This window comes from Scylla paramamosain, chromosome 31, assembly GCF_035594125.1.
Source record: "Scylla paramamosain isolate STU-SP2022 chromosome 31, ASM3559412v1, whole genome shotgun sequence".
Classification (NCBI taxonomy): Eukaryota; Metazoa; Arthropoda; class Malacostraca; order Decapoda; family Portunidae; genus Scylla; species Scylla paramamosain.
The window spans coordinates 16,832,369-16,849,482 of record NC_087181.1 but is presented as its reverse complement, the minus strand read 5'-3'; the positions used below and the strand labels follow the sequence as shown (position 1 = coordinate 16,849,482).

The 17,114-nt window shown below is 38.2% G+C and overlaps 1 protein-coding gene across 10 annotated transcripts; it reads left to right on the top strand.

Moving 5' to 3' along the window:
- The first annotated feature begins 1,643 nt into the window (after positions 1-1,643).
- On the top strand, positions 1,644-13,222 carry LOC135088744 (E3 ubiquitin-protein ligase NRDP1-like). 10 transcript variants are annotated; one of them, XM_063983737.1, is made up of 8 exons: positions 1,644-1,802; positions 3,280-3,380; positions 3,625-3,779; positions 3,966-4,122; positions 4,577-4,708; positions 4,860-5,015; positions 5,328-5,462; positions 5,920-13,222. In XM_063983737.1, the coding sequence occupies exons 2-8, from the start codon at positions 3,291-3,293 to the stop codon at positions 6,067-6,069; spliced, it is 975 nt and encodes a 324-aa protein (XP_063839807.1). In that variant the 5' UTR covers positions 1,644-1,802; positions 3,280-3,290; the 3' UTR covers positions 6,070-13,222. The 10 variants fall into 10 exon arrangements, with proteins under 10 accessions (XP_063839807.1, XP_063839806.1, XP_063839808.1 ...); XM_063983736.1 differs by having other exon boundaries at positions 1,644-1,852; XM_063983738.1 differs by having other exon boundaries at positions 1,645-1,852; positions 5,328-5,459.
- The last annotated feature ends 3,892 nt before the right edge of the window (positions 13,223-17,114 follow it).

The window sequence follows — 17,114 nt, the reverse complement described above, 5'->3', positions numbered from 1 at the left end:
TGCGGCGGTGAGAGAGAGGCTGAAGACAGTCAGTTAGAGGAGAGGAGTTGAGACGAAAAGCTTTTGATTCCACCCTGGATTCCACCCTGAAGAGACAAGTCTCACCATACAGGTGAACTACAGGTCTCGTTCTTGTCTGCGACCAGTCCGTCCGCTCCCCGAGTCCCCGTCCCGTGAATGGGCCCTGAGGCGTGGGGGTCGGCAGACTGCCCTGAACATCCTCAGTCGTGAAGACTGTTGAAAAGTACTCGTTCAGGGTATTCGCCATGTCTGTTTCGCTTATTATTTGTTTACCATTTTCTGTTATTAATGGACCAATCGTTGATGTTAAGACCCTTTTTGCTTTTACATAACTGTAAAATTCTTTTGGGTTCGTTTTACATGAGTTCGCGATCTGAGCTTCGACAGATTTTTTGCTGCATTTGATCAGCTTTTTAGTTTTTCTACGTAATCTTTCGTGCTCTAGTTTATCATCATTATTTTGTGTTAGTTTGTATTTGTGGTACGCATTTTTCTTAGCCAGAAGGCAGCATCTAATTTCATTATTCCACCATTTCGGTTTGGTGTTTTTTACCTTCCGTCTGTTTCGTTGCGGTACACACAAAAACGTAGTTTCATTTAACTTTTTAGCAAACACTTCCCATGCGTTGTTAATGTCTGGTGTTCCCAGCAGTTCATTCCAGTCTATGGATGCAAGCTGCATGCGAAGTCTCTCAAAGTTAGCACGCCGATAGTCTGGCACTTTTTCTTTACTTTCGCTTACTTTAGCTTTGTCAAAATTTATGGTGAAAAGTAAGCTCCGATGATCGCTGGAACTCAGTTCTGCTCCAATTTTTAGGTCTTTTACTGACTCTTCACCAGTTGTTAAAACAATATCTAGGATAAATGAAGAGAGTGCCGGGGCTGCTGACGACGTGCCGGATGTATATATAGAAGAACAAAACCAGTAATCTCCTACATAGTAAGTAAACAACTTAACGAAGTGTCCTGTAGTTTTTCTCCAATTATTAATGATATGTATTTAGGAAAGTGTTTTGTTTGTTAAGGGCATTGTTGTTGTTTTTTTCATTACACACACACACACACACACCCTCTCTCTCTCTCTCTCTCTCTCTCTCTCTCTCTCTCTCTCTCTCTCTCTCTCTCTCTCTCTCTCTCTCTCTCTATATATATATATATATATATATATATATATATATATATATATATATATATATATATATATATATATAACCTAAATTCTGTATTTGGAAAGTGGCAGTTTTGCATAATATTTGGAATAATTACATACGCACGATAATTTTACCAGAAGTACAATAATTTCAACCTGTGTAGTACGATAATATGGCCAAAACAATCTGGCAACGCTGGACTAGTGAGGGAGATGGACGAGGAGGAGAGAAGGGGCAAGGGGGGAGGAGGAGGGAGAGAAACGAGGAGACAGGTGAGGGGCTGGGAGAGGTAATGGGGAAGGTAACGGAGAGGGATCGGTAGGAGGAGGGAGGTGCTGGGAGGGAAGGAGCAAGTAGAACAGGATGGAGGGGGAGGGAGGCGTGGGCAGGGTAGGTTTGGGAGACGGGAGGAGGAAGCCAGGACGAGGTAGGGAAGGAGAGGGAGGAGGAGGTACGTAGGGAGCCAGAGGGTGGAGGAGGCAGGCAGAGGCAGGGAGAGGGTCGAGGGAGGAGAGAGGGAGACTGGGAGAGTGTGGCTGAGGCAGTAGTAGCGAGCGCCGTCCACCTGGCACGCTGAAAGAGGCACCGTGGTCCTGCTTGTTGGGGAGCCAGCCGCCGGGACGAGCCATGGTCAGTGTGGGTGCCTCCTGACCCCCTCCCTCCCCCCACCACCACTGCAGGTCAGCACACAACACGCAGGGCACGCCTAACAAAGACACACACACACACACACACACACACACTTGCAGAAAAAGAAAGATGTTATGCATGGTTTTATTGTGGTTTATTCCTGCTTGAATTGCATTTTGTGGTAGTTGATATTTGTTAATGCTAATTCTGTTAACCTGGTGTGTTAAATGACAGCCTAACAAAGGCACATACACCAAAACCACAGACACACATGCAGGACAAGTGAGCTGTATCAAGCCTGGATTTATCATGCTTTATTCTAGCTTGTACAGACGGTAGGGGCTCATAATGTAATACTCTGATATTTGTGGATCTAAAATGACCTCATAACAATAACAAACCAAAACCCCACAATTATATTTGTAGAAAGAGAAATGTTATGCCTTTATTTATGTTTTATATTCCAATTTTCACCATGTTTGGCAGCTATTGAAGAGCTGTTGGGGCTGTTATGACTTACTTGTTGGGGATTGATGACCACTTGTCAAGTAGCTCAGTGATAATGGGTAGTTCAAAAGCTATCTTAACAGTCCTTTTGTTTGTCTAAATAGCCTTTGTTAGTGGAATTATTCCAATTTAGAAACCTAGGCAAATGTTTGTAATTTAGTAAGGATTATTAAATTAAATCCAAGTATGTTCTTGCAGTTAAATTGTTACACCATCAAGGCTTCATGGGATTTTAAACATATTATGCATATATATATATATATATATATATATATATATATATATATATATATATATATATATATATATATATATATATATATATATATATATTAATGGTGAATATGTGAACATTTTAAAAATGTAACAGTGCAAATGTAGATTGTAAATTTATGTTCAAGCTCTTCTTTAAGAAAATCAATAGCAATTTGGTAACATCATTGCTTTTTACTATGAAGCTTGTAAATAAATTCGGCTAATATGCAGTATTAAGTGAGGGAGCAAATGATGTTAAGGAGCATCAGGAGTGGAGTGTTTCCTTTGGATTTGATTTGTCATTCAATACACTTTTTTTGAAGGAAGCAGTACAATCATTTCATTTTGCTGCTATTTTAATATTATTGAATTGTCATAAGTCATCACCATCATGAATGCTGAAAAATAACTTAACATTGGTGGATGTGCTTTTGTAAATGCAAATTGGTTAATTTATGTTTGTTGAAGTTTATTTTAAATTCACCACGAATGCTGATCTGCAAACTAGGTATATCACACTTCTAGAATTTGGAATTTGCCAGAGTGACCATAGAAATGCTGGTCTCAATTAATGTACAATGTACAATGGCATTTTTGTGAATAAGTTGAAATAATTCAGACATTACAACAAAGTACAATGTGCAAAAAAAAAAATCAGTGAAAAAAAGGCTCCAGCTAGAAATGGCTCTTTATGTCTTTGTTCCTTGTCCCCCAGATTTTGATGGTATGGGTTTCGACTTGACACGATTCCAAGGGGAGGTGGACGAGGAGTTGTTGTGTCCTATCTGCTCTGAGGTGTTAGAGGAGCCCCTCCAGGTAAGCTGCCTTGACTCACCTGGTTTCTATATTTTCCTAAAACTTAACCAGTCCATATTATAGAGAATAAACCCTACATGATCATTAAATTATTTTATTTCACAAGAAAATTATGAAGTTCTGACTAAGATTTTTTTTCTTCTTATGAATTTTTCACACTTTGTACAGGAATTGAACATTTTATCTAGAATATTATCTGATGATGAAAGCTAACATGAGGCACAACATTGCCTAATGGTAAAAGCTCACCTGCCAGGCTCCCTCGTGTGAACATGCCTTCTGCAGCGGGTGCATCAATGAGTGGCTCTCCCGACAACAGACTTGTCCTGTCGACCGCCAGCCAATCACTTCCTCCCAACTTAAATCAGTCCCCAGAATACTGCGCAGTTTGCTTTCAAAGTAAGTGTTTAAATGCTTATTATCATTGAAACTCTCTTGGAATTTCTGCCTCCTGTCTATCCCACAACTTGTTATGTGATATTTGATTTTTCCACAAAATTGTAGTTTTAAGGTCTGAGAATCATCTATTTTACTAACAGCAAAGTAAGACCTGTTATTATCTCTTTGTCATTGCTCCCCCTGCAGGTTATACATTTCTTGTGACAACAAACCTCATGGCTGCACCTCCATTGTGAAGCTTGATGCGTTAACCTCACACTTGGAGGAGTGCGAGTTCAACCCCAAGCGCCCGGTGCCTTGTGAACAGGGGTGCGGCCTCATTATACCTAAGGATGAACTAAAGGTATTTACTCTCCACAGCTTTATACCTAAGCATGAACTAAGGACACAGGAGAATACAGCTTTACAAATGAGTCATGTTCTGTAAAAATTTTTGCTTCCAACATCAAAACTCCATAATTCATGGACATGAGATTGAATTTTTTTCCATTCAGTGCATTTAAACATTACAATAATATATACATTTAATAATTGTTATTAATAGGTAAATGTGAATTTTCTTTTTATAAACCAAAACAAAGAACATAATTTATTGCTAACTTTCAATACTTATAAATTGATTGTTCATGAATTAAGATTTGTCACCAAGTTTAAAAGTTCATAAGTTAGGATAAATATAATGAAAGATTAAAGAGGATTGACAGATGTGCATCTTCATGTGAATTGACTGACCAGCCATTGTTTCCCTGAGCTCAGTCATCAGCAAAAATGACACACTCACTTTTATCAAATTGCAGGACCACAACTGCTTACGTGAATTGCGAAGTTTAATACAAAACCAGTCTGGCAAAATAGCTGAACTACAACAGGAACTTGCAGAAAATAAATACCAGCTCAATGAACAGAAGAGAGAAATTCAACTCCTTAAGGTAGTGCACCTGCAACAGTTTAGATTTCTTTTTGTGGCATACACTCCATATGGTATTTACTGTTGCCTTGTTATCTTTCCTCTCCATATTCCTTCATTTCATTTATCTACACTTGAATGTTGTATATACTACATACTTCTCCCTTCTGCAGGATTTCATGCGTGCCATGAGGATCAGCAACCCTCAGATGAGAGCAATAGCTGACCAGATGGAACAGGATGAGGTGGTACGGTGGGCCAGCTCCCTAGCACGGGCAAGAGTCACCCGCTGGGGCGGCATGATCTCAACTCCTGATGCCATGTTGCAGGTAAACACTTATAATCTCAAGCAACACTAGCTAATTGTCAGGTGCAAACTAATTTGATCATATTGATTTTCACCAACTTCCTACAATGTTGAAGGATCTTGCAATGTGCAAAGTTTCAACATCAAGGAAGTGGGAGAACAACAGATCGGAGCACCCAAGAATCAGATGCACAGACAGAACAAAACAGGGTCTTCAATTCTGGCTTCCTGGCCTGGCCACCATGTCAGATTTCCCAGAAAAAGGCATCAATAGAGATGAGGTTTGGTTTATATACCACATGTAAAGAGATCAGCAGTGAGCCACAGTGACCAGTCTTCCCAACAGGCTGTGATTCGTCGGTCCCTGAGTGAGTCAGGGTGTCCGCCTCACATAATAGACCAGCTCATGGAGAATGCCCACGAGCGACGCTGGCCACCAGGACTGTCCACGCTGGAGACTAGACAGGTAGTGTGTACCAGGTGATATTGTTTCTTTGTATTTTGCTTAGTGTGGGCTAAGAATGAAGTGATGCAAGAGCTTCAGCTTGCCTCAACCTGAAACACACTCATTTTTCATTATTATTTGCTGTGTGGTGTGCATGAACTGACAAAACAAATAATTCATGAATGAACTTCAGAAATAGTACAGTAAACTCTTTCTGCATAATTATACTGCATGGTGTCTCAAGTATCTCCTTTACGAATTATGTTACCCTTATATATACATACAAACAGATCCCTTGCTTCTAGAGCCTCTTATATATTGAATGATGTCCGAACTATCTCTTAATAATTATGTCAGCTTCATATATACACAGATAGACCTCCTGCTTCTGAAGCCTGTTATACAACAAGGTGTTGATATGATGGTGTTATTAGTGTCACAAAATATTCCAACAAGATTCAGTACATTTCCCTCTGTCCAGATGAATCGGAGACATTACGAGAGCTACATCTGCAAGCGAGTGCCCGGGAAGCAGGCAGTGGTGGTCATGGCATGTGACAACCGACACATGAATGACGACATGCTGCTGGACCCCGGCCTTGTCATGATCTTCGCCCACGGGATTGAGTGAAGAGCTTCTGGTGCTAGTGTGCAGCTTTTTGCTAATGTAACATGAAATGTCAGACCATGTCTGAGAAAGTCTGTTTCTTGTGAAGGACTGAAAAGCTCAGAAATAAGCTGTGCTGTTTCTGTTTTGTGTGTGTGTCTGCTTGAATGTTTGCAGTTTTCAAGAGGGAGGTTTTGCTTCCATGGGAATTGAAAAAAAATATGAATGGAATTGATGCATTTTCTGCCTTGCCTAAAAAATACCTGAAAACTATTCTGGTTATTTGATGAAAAAAAAAAGTGTGCTCTGTTTTCTTTCTGTTTGATTGAGTTTCTTTGCACGTCATTTCAAGTGTTGTGAATATTTATAAGCTACACCATTGATGTCAAAGACTTCACATACTGAGAGTTTTGGAAAATGGAAAACTGCCACCAAAAGAAACTACACATCAGAGTAAACATTCAGAATGACTCCACAGGGTCTTGATTGTTGTTGGTTATTTGTGATATTTAATTTCAAATCCTGGATGCATTCTTTTCCCTCGCATTCAATATGAAAGTTTAATTTCAAGACAAGTTTTGTGAATTGAAAAATTTGTGAATGGCAAGTCCCATGTCCTCTGTTATATGCCATTAATATTCTGTTTTGAGTTTCTGCCTTTGAGAAACCTTGCCAGAAACATTCATATTGAAGAATGACATTTGATAAAGGTATACCTACAGACATGAGTTGATCATACATTTTGATGTTTTCTGAGTTCCACAAGGAGCCTCCAGCCACCCAGGAAAGCCAACATACACCCATGTTCTCATGATAGCATATATTTCAGTAGTATACAGAACCACCTGCCCATGATTCATACGCACAAATATTCACACACAGCAGTGGTCAGAGTGGTCCTAGTGTTAGTGTGTAGCACGTGACACTAGTGGGGGGGAAGGGATCTTGTGGGTAATGCATAGATTGACTTCATTTGTTATCTCCTCACTGTAGAAGGAAAAGGAATTACTACACTAGAGAAGAAATCCAGTGCCAAAGGTGTGAGGGTGACAGGAATGGAGACACCATGGGTGACTCCTGCAATACTTTCTAGGATGAAGGCTTTCCTGGATAAAAATTTCATTTAGGAAAAGTTAAATCTGTTAGTTTTAATATACATTTAAATATGATAAAAAAGAATTTCAGATTATACCACAACATAAGATATATTTAAATATGATAAAAAAGGAACTTCAGATTATACCACAACATAAGAAGGATATAGGCAAAAGTGTGTGTGTGTGTGTGTGTGTGTGTGTGAGAGAGAGAGAGAGAGAGAGAGAGAGAGAGAGAGAGAGAGAGAGAGAGAGAGAGAGAGAGAGAGAGAGAGAGATGCATACATGGACAGTCAACTAATGCCAATCTCTTACCTAGAGCTACGTTGACATGTTTTGTACATATGTCCAGATAGTGTACATAAAGTCTCATTAGTTGATCAGCACTGCATAGTGTGGCGGTCATTCTCCCCGGCATGTATTTAATTGGTGTGCAATGAGGGTGCTTATTGGTAACACCCCAAGTTGTGCGGGTCAGCCCAGCAACTTATTGCAACTGAGGTTGTGAACTTTTTATCAAGTTATATTGCTCCAGCAGTAAACTGTTTGAAAATAAAATTATGAAGCCTGAAATTATGAACACCTCTTGAGTATTGCTAAGTTGTCATGAAGGTTTCACATCATTTTAATCTCATACTTAATAAGTTATGTATTTCCATAGAGAAGAGTAGGATGTTGATGAGCACATAGCACTCTTCTGGTGTGTTACTGCTGACTGTACATTTAACTCGTGTATATGTGGCACTGAATTGAAACGTTTTGATATTAACATATCGTCTGTAACAAGATGAAATGGCAAGTACTTCATGTATTATGTTCTCCATCAGATGGAGATGATTTTGTACCTAAAGCTTTCAAGAAGATACTAATGTACGAGTGAGCAGTACTCTTGTCATTCTGATGCTGTAAAGCTCAGTAGAGAATATCATGATTACTGGATGATCTTGTTATTTATACTTGATAGCAGTGTTGGTGCAGCACACTGACAATTTATTTGTAGAGAAAACTACATCCCACAGCCTAGCTTGTGATTTTTTTTTTTTTCTTGTTCTCTTGCTATAAGTTATTGTAGTGCTTATGCCAGATTGTCTCTCCACACCACCCCTCTCCTGTGCTTCCTGCCACTCCACCTACACCATACACCATCCTAACTTTTCATCCTCCTCCACATCTTCCTTCCATGCCTCACCTGCCCTACTCCCAGCATAGCCTGATTCCTTCACACAAAACAAAACAAATGTCCACAAACCACATGATTACCACTGTGATGGTGTCCAACGGTGCAAAAGGTGCTACATGTACACTCACACTCTCCAGACACCTTTGTTAACAGATAAACACACTACCAAGTTTTCTGCAATAACGTGTGTGTGTGTGTGTGTGTGTGTGTGTGTGTGTGTGTGTGTGTGTGTGTGTGTGTGTGTGTGTGTGTAACTGCCATTCTACTTCTGTCTAGCTTTGGCTGTGAGGTGATTAATTCCAGTTCTGTTGTGATGTGTGGTTGTGGTGTGGCAGAAACACTCAATTACTGTTCATTCCTGCAAAGCCTTTATATTATTATGGTGACATTCCTTATTTTTCCATGCACTGTCCAGCACCGACAACATTATCTTGGTCTGGGACACTCTTTTATGTGCTGTCCGGAAGTTATAATTTACTACTTAGAACTTTATGGTGCATTCTCAATGCACAGTAAAAGTTTTTGAACAAAGTGTGGTCAGTCAAAGGTTTGAAGGAAACAAGTATACTAAACATCTCAGTCTCTTTTGCTTATGTGCACCACACATTATTCCTGTGTCAGTGTTTGATCTTTGCAGTACTGTAGTCTTTTCCACATGGGACATATGATAGGTAAGTGTTGAGTTCCTGCAGTATGCACAGATGGTATTTAGTTATTCCCACGTACGTACAACTTGTTAGATTCATACTGCTGGAAGTATCCCTTCAGTACATATAATATGTTCCTCTCAAATGTTGCAGGCAAAGTATTCATATGCCTTACTCACTGATGCTGTAAGAATATGAAACCACTATCTAAAGTAGTTTACAAAACTTGAAACTATTGTATCTGAAGCAGAAAGGGAAAAGAAAGGAGTTTGTTTAGTTCCCCTTGCTTGTTTTGTACTCTTTATGTACAGCTGTGCTGCTGCACCACAGGTATCTTGCTTTTTACACATATAAGTGCTCATGTAATGCCTAGGTGCTTCATAGAACTTTGGTTATAATTTATGAATCTCATTTTGCAGGAATTGGATGTATTTTCAGCCACTTGGTGAATTCTGACTAATAACAGTCTTAGAAATACAAAGTCTCTCTGAGGTATTTAAGGCAACTTAACCTTAAAATGCTTTATAATTATGAGGAATACATGGTGTTGTTGGTTTTGTAAAGTTTTGTTTGAGTTGTGCCATGCCTTGGGAGGGATGCCAGTCAGTCCTTGAGGGAGGTTGACCAGAGAGAATCAAATACATACTGATGTACATACACTGAAAGTGTGGTTAAGAAACTTCAAGTGGAAATTTAAAAGGAAAGCAAATTATTAATTGCACAGTGACAGTGAAAAGAGTGTTTCCATTGAATTATGGAATTGCATCTTTACATGTGCAATAATTCATATTTGACAGTTATACAAATTATTGGTATATTTGTTCAATCCTGTATTTGAAAAAAAATTAAGTTTGTTAGATTTTTTTATACATTTTTTTGTGTATGTATTCATAACATTGTATAAATGTATTGGAGTATAGCAGCTGATTGATGTTCTTATATTAGGTATTGTGATGTTTAAAGCTGTGATTTATTATGTTCTAGTTAAAATATATTAGATGTTGACAGTAGGATATTGACCTGAATATCCAAAGGAAGTGTTATGGTGTTATGAATGAAGAGTTCCTCTGTACATAGCCTTAGACTTGCATTAGAATGTTTGCCCTCAAGGGAAAACTGCATCAGGCAGTGATCTCAGCTGTGACAAAGACAAAACTGACTTGAGGCAAATGTGCATGCATCTTGAACTGACCTGAACTTTGAAGATAAGATAACAGTTCTCACCATACTAGAGCTGTCAAAATGCAAATAACCTTTCCATACAGGCCACACAAGGGCTAAAATAGCACACTAAGAAGAACACATTCCATGCCACACCGGTGGATCAAGAGAGCAATGAATGAACAGAATTCCAAATCTAAATTACACTTACCAACTCTGTGAATAAAGGAAAAGTTTGTACTGTTACATAATATTGAGTATTGTGCTCTAACTGATGCAGAGAGGAAACGTTTGGACAAAAGTGGAACAACTTAGCAATTAGTAGTGTAATGCTCAAGATGTTGCACAGTTTTTATATAGCAGTGGCACGTAGTAGTGAAAATAATGTTGGGCACATCTTCTGTTACATCTTAAGACACCAGCATGAATTGACTTTTGTTTTTAGGTTACTGCTCATAACCCTTCATTTTGTAGCTTTCATTAGTTGTACTTAGATAGTAATAGAGTGCATAGCCCTTGTCTCCTCTCCAAGTTCTGTACTTCTCACAGTTCCTGCAGTTGAATCAAGATTTATTTATTGCAGATCCGTCCCATGTTAGCTTTTCAATACTGGTAGAATATACTTCAGCAAAAGTTCTTAGCTTTACTCTTAGAGTGAGTACATAGGAGTTTATCTAGGGACCGGTGATGACCTTGCTAGTGTGAGTGAGTCCTTGACACTTCTGTACTTCAAGTAACTTAAATTTTATTTGCCACATGTGCCAATACTGTAATTATGTACATTTCGTGAAAACTTGATGCAACAAATATATATTTTTCAATTGTGAAAGCTGAGAATCTAGACTTTGAGGTATTCTTACAAAAACTACAGTATCTCATCTCTGTTTATCATGTATCTCTTATGAATGCCATACTTTACTTATTGCTGGTGTATTCTCAGGTGGTATAAGTGAAGGAAATTAATACCTGTAAATATCCAACCTTGTAAATTACTTGCTACCCTTTGTTCACTCAGTAGCATTGTTAGTGTAAACATGAACCACACATATCCACCCAGCGGCTACAGTGACCAGCGACTGGGTGAAGTATTAATGTGTCCCATAATTGCACTGAGTGAGTAGCACTGTCCTTCCAGTGAAAAAAAGCTGTACAAGGACATAAAATTTAATTTCACCTGCTTACACACATATAGATGCACTACTTGTTGTCAAAGAAGTTTATGCATATGCTTATATAAAACACTAGCCTCTATCTCAAAGTCATGTAAGGTTTCTGAGATGCTCAACATTCCTTCTTCTGTGTCTCATTCTCTAAGAAGTACAAAATACTAGAGGATGTCAAAGTGGACCCATCACATGTTTGCATTTTCCAACGAGTTCTTCTTATTGAAGGGTTTTAAGAAGAGCCAGAGTGTGTTTATATTTGGAGTATTGTGTAATTTCTAGGAAATACCTGTTGGTAAGATATTCTTGCCCACAATTAAGCTGAAAACACCACTCAAACTTACATGAATAACGAGTGGTGGATGTGCATTCCAGGATGACCGAGACATTCCATTTAACGTTCTACAAAGCTGATCAAAATGATGCTGTTTGTGAGGAAGAAACATATTGACTTATTCAGTATGGTCTTGTTAGATAATATGAACTATTTACTTGTGCATTTATTTATTTATTTATTTTTTTTTTTATCTAATGCTCAAGATGTGAAATATTTGATATAATTACTGTTATTACTAATTTTCATTATTATTATTATTATTATTATTATTATTATTATTATTATTATTATTATTATTATTATTATCATCATCATAATCATCATCATCATCATCATCATCATCATCATTATTATTGCTACTGTTGTGTGAATCTCATTAAATACTTTTCTGTAAGTCTCATGAAATATTTGTATCATCAAAGGAAGTTGTACAGTAGAACCTCAGAACAACACAACAGTCTTTGAGCTTAATACTTCTCAATATTCTGTTGACATGTTCCTGCACTCCTCAGTGACACACACACACACACACACACACACACACACACACACACACACACACACACACACACACACGAAAACCTGATATAATTCCCATCAGGACTGAGCTTAAAACATACTGCAACTTAAGACTTCTTAGTAAAATCAAATGTCTTTGTGAGGTTCTACTTCTTACAGTCCTAGATGAGGAATTTCTGCACACACCTGACCTGTTAGGTGTTATTACAGAATTACACCTGTCTCACTGCCAGATAAAACTATTTCATGTATCAATTTATTCTATATCAGTGACAGTACATACTTCACTTTCAAATAATCATCACTGCAATTATTGTTACTTTTTATAATTATTTCATAGGTACAGAGGTCATATTGAGTTGAATAAAAGGAAGAAATGATAAGTGATTTGCCTTTGGTTGCTTTCATTACGAATTGTCACAGTGATCAATTATGAACATAAATGAAACTACATGTTTTTATTGACCAGATAAGAAAAAAATGGTTCTATCTGTCAAAGTGAGACAAGTTGATTTACTATTTTTTGATGTTTTGGTTTGGCAGGTTAATTATTACTGTCACCTTTACCTGTCAGTTAATTGCACCCATTCCAGAAACATTAAAAGGAAAAAAAAAGTCAGATGAATGGTAAAAACAAGGCTGTAGATATTTGGCCAATTGGAGTTTTGAGCGTTTTTAAAAAGAATGTACATAATCATTCAAGAAAGAAGTGTCTGTGAAGTTCTTAGATCCATGTTAGTAGATGTGGAGTACATATTTTGTGATATTGTAGACTTAAAAAGAAACTGCTGTAAAGAATGCTGCTGATCTCAATCCTTACCGCTGCCAGTGTCTTGGGAACATCTGGCAAGTTTTTCATTTTCATTATTTTTTGCTACTTCTCACCTAGAATGCTGTAAGAAAGTTCATTCGCGTAATTTCAAAAGAAAAAAAGGTATGAACAACAGCTTGTTTCCTGTTCTTTCAAAAATGTTAATTATTATTATTATCACTGTTTTAGACTAAGGCGATGAAACTTGGAACATCACCACGTTTCTTTATGCCAGTGAATATGAAATAAATATGTACAAATCGAAGCGTTTTGTTTTTTTGTTTTACCGAAGAGGAAAAGTGTGTATGCCATCATTACACAGCACACTAACTACAGTCTCATTCGTCACTGGGGGTATTACTTTCATGGCAACTCTTCTCTTTGTCCAGTATTATGTCCCTTATGTTCACACTTTAAAAAATTCACCTGATACAAACCTCACTTGACAAGCAGTCTTTGTGCCACGCAGTCAGTTGTCTTGATGCATACAATAAGAAACAATGATAAATATTACTATTAAATTAAATTCACAAAAGACTGGTAAAGAAACATAAAGTAAAATCATGGCAAGTTAAGTATCCTGTATCAAGTTGCCTACATCAACACAGGAAATAATCATATCACAAAAGGACAACAAAGTAAATAAATTTTAAAAAATGCAAACTGAAGGATGATAAGTTATAAAATTGCCTATATCGAAATAAACTACCATAGCTTTATAGTGACAGTCTTTTATGCAAATTTTAAAGCCTCCAATCAATCCTATCCCATTCAATTCCAACGGCGCGAATCAGAAGTCACGTGGATATGATGGATAACAATATTGGAGAGGCCATTTCATTCACACGTGGCCGGGCGGGAGCTAATGTGATTGTATTGCTTACAGTTCCAAGAAAATGGTACTTGCTATACTCACCAAACTGTCAGCTGCAGATGGCCGCGGTGGGAAGGGAATGTTTGAACTCTAGGCTGGTGGAGGTGGGAGGCAGGGGACAGTCCTTACTGGCCCGTATTCAGAAACGCTCCGCTTTCTCACCACGATTATTTTCAAAGGCCACAAAGATGATTAGACAGGTCCTCAAGAGTGCTTCTCCTGGTAATAATGTAGAAATCTTGTTAATCTGTCACTAAAACGGTATAAAAAAATAAATAAATAAATAAATAAAAGTACTGGTGGTGCGGCGCAGAACGGTTTCAGAATACGAAGCTTTCTTGCCCTGTATTCACTAGCGTTTCGCCGGTGCTTCATATTCACCACTTCCAACAAACTCGAGTGGAAATTACGTATGTGGATTTTCAAGAGTGGTTTTATAATTCTAGTGATAGTTTACTGGGGATTCTACCTTATCAGTTTGAGAGAGAGAGAGAGAGAGAGAGAGAGAGACGCAAGACAATCCGACCAGTCATCTCTTTAGTCTTTGAAAATATACATGATGAGAGACAGTGTTTAAGGATAGGAGCTGGTGAGCCAACTTGAATATGTAACGTAATGTGATAGTTGAAGACTGTGGAGGGAAGGACAATAGCTAGCCTAACAAAACAAAGGTCGTCGCGGGAGAGATGCATTGCGAAACTGAAAAATGTCGGGAAAAACAGGAGAAACTGGTGACATAGTGGCGGAAGAAGGATGTCTAGCCTACGTAATACAACTGGTGACAGATAATCGGGGGAAAATATGCATTACGAAACTGGCGAAAGATCGTTGGGAGAGTAGAAAGAACAACTAAATAATACACCTTATGAAAGATCCGTAAGGAATGAAAAGGAATATCAAGCCTAACGTAATTCAGCAGGTGAAAGGACGCAGTGGAAGGAATGATATCTATCTTGCGTAATGGAACTGGTGAAAGCTCGGTAGGGGAGGAATAACAAGCTTAACTTTACGTGGTGCAATTGGTGAGAGAGCGTAGTGAAAGGAATGATACCTAGCCTAGTGAAAGATCGTGAGGGATGAGGAGTGAACCTAAGTAATAAAAGGAAGGGAAGGGGGAAGGGAAGAAATATGGCTAGTTTACGAAGAAATATGGCTAGTTTATGTAATCAGGGTGTCTTACTGTTTGGAAAGCGATAACTTAGCGAGCTTTCATTTATTCTGTGTGCCCTTGTTCAGTCTCGTGTAAAAAGAAAAAAAATAAGAATAAGAAAAACGAACGAACGATAGAAAGAAAAGATCAGAGAGAGAGAGAGAGAGAGAGAGAGAGAGAGAGAGAGAGAGAGAGAGAGAGAGAGAGAGAGAGAGAGAGAGAACAGCCTTTAAAACCCTAACGAAGGCCACCCCACGATCTCTGCCTCGTTCCATACCCCTCACTTTAATCTTGTGGGGAAGCAGTGAGGGCGACGACCAGCACGTGCCACGCAGAGACCCAGTGATTAGACAGAGGACGTGGCCGCCGCAAGCTTAGCCTCATCCCTCACCAGCCACCCGCCGCCCTGCTAAGCTTATAATGACCACCCTCACAGTCCCACACACACACACACACACACACACACACACACACACACACACACATACATACACACACACTGTCGCACTACAGTACACTAAGAAGCTTTTGTACGTTTTGATTTTAAATAATGTGTAAAAGTGACATGGTAGTGTGATATAATAGTTGAATATGTTTAGTAAGAACGCTAAAGAGTCCATGTAATTCACACGCACACGCCCGCGCGCAGTCACTACATTAAGGAGAAAAAATTTTGTACGTTTATATAATTTCAAACGAGTGAAAGTGACGTACCTCATAATATAATAGTTGTATATGTACATTAAACAAGAACACTAAAGATAATGAAATTCAAATCTCACTAGAAAAAAAAGAAAGAAAAGAAAATTACGTATAGTTTAAATACCAAAGAGCGTTATGAAGATGACATAATAGTTGTATATATTAAGTAAAAGCACTAAATATAATGAAATTCGTCACATTAGAAAGAAGGGTTAAATTCCACAAACATAAATACTTAAATGAGAACGTTATGAAGATGGTGATGACTCGATACTAAATTTACGTTGTTACCTTAATAATGCGTAAAATGCCTCGTTTTCTATGAATACCTACACCTATTATTTTTGTATCTATTCTCTACTCTCATATTTGTGTTATCTATTTATGTCTACCTATCTATCGTGTGTGTGTGCGTGTGTGTGTGTGTGTGTGTGTGTGTGTGTGTGTGTGTGTGTGTGTGTGTGTGTGTGTGTGTGTGTGTGTGTGTGTGTGTGTGTGTGTGTGTGTGTGTGTGTGTGTGTGTGTGTGTGTGTGTGTCATTTAATCATGTTCCTTCTCACATTACCAAGATTATTACTTCCTCTCTCTCTCTCTCTCTCTCTCTCTCTCTCTCTCTCTCTCTCTCTCTCAAATCCTGTCCCTTCATCTCCAGAGCCTCTCCCTTTCTTTCTATCAGTCCCTTTAATTTCCTTCCATCCAATCAAATTTTCCATTTCTTTAACTCCTTTTCTTTCATCTTACAATTTCTTTTAACATTTTTTTTTAGTTTCTTTTCCTTTCCTTTTATTACCTTACTTCCTTCATATCTCACTATTTTTCATTTTCTTAAAATCTTCTTTCTCCTTCCCTCCCCTTATCTTCCCATTTTCTCCCCTTCCTTCCCTTTTTTAAAACACTTCCCGAGAAAACACCTAATTCATTTTACGTTCTTGCAGTTTTTATCCTTTCTTCACTACTTCATAATATGAAGTAGTGAAGAAAGGATAAAAACTACTTCATAATATGAAGTAGTGAAGAAAGGATAAAAACTGCAAGAACGTAAAATGAATTAGGTGTTTTCTCGGGAAGTGTTTTAAAAAAGGGAAGGAAGGGGAGAAAATGGGAAGATAAGGGGAGGGAAGGAGAAAGAAGATATGTATATTATACATTTTTTTTCCATCTTCTTAAACTCAGTCCACAAAGCGTTCAATTATACCACATTCTTGCTCCTTCCAAGCCTTTTCCTCTCATTCATTCCCTATCTACAATTCACACTCGTTTCCCTTCCCCCTAACATAACTAATCCCCATAATCACTCTCCTTTCCTTCCTCTTCTTAACCTATCGTCAATTCCTCCTCCTACCTTTCCTCTTCCCTTCCTACAAATAACTCTCTTCTCCTCCCCCTTATCTAGCCTTAATTCCTCCCTTCCTTTCTCTCTGCACACCTAAC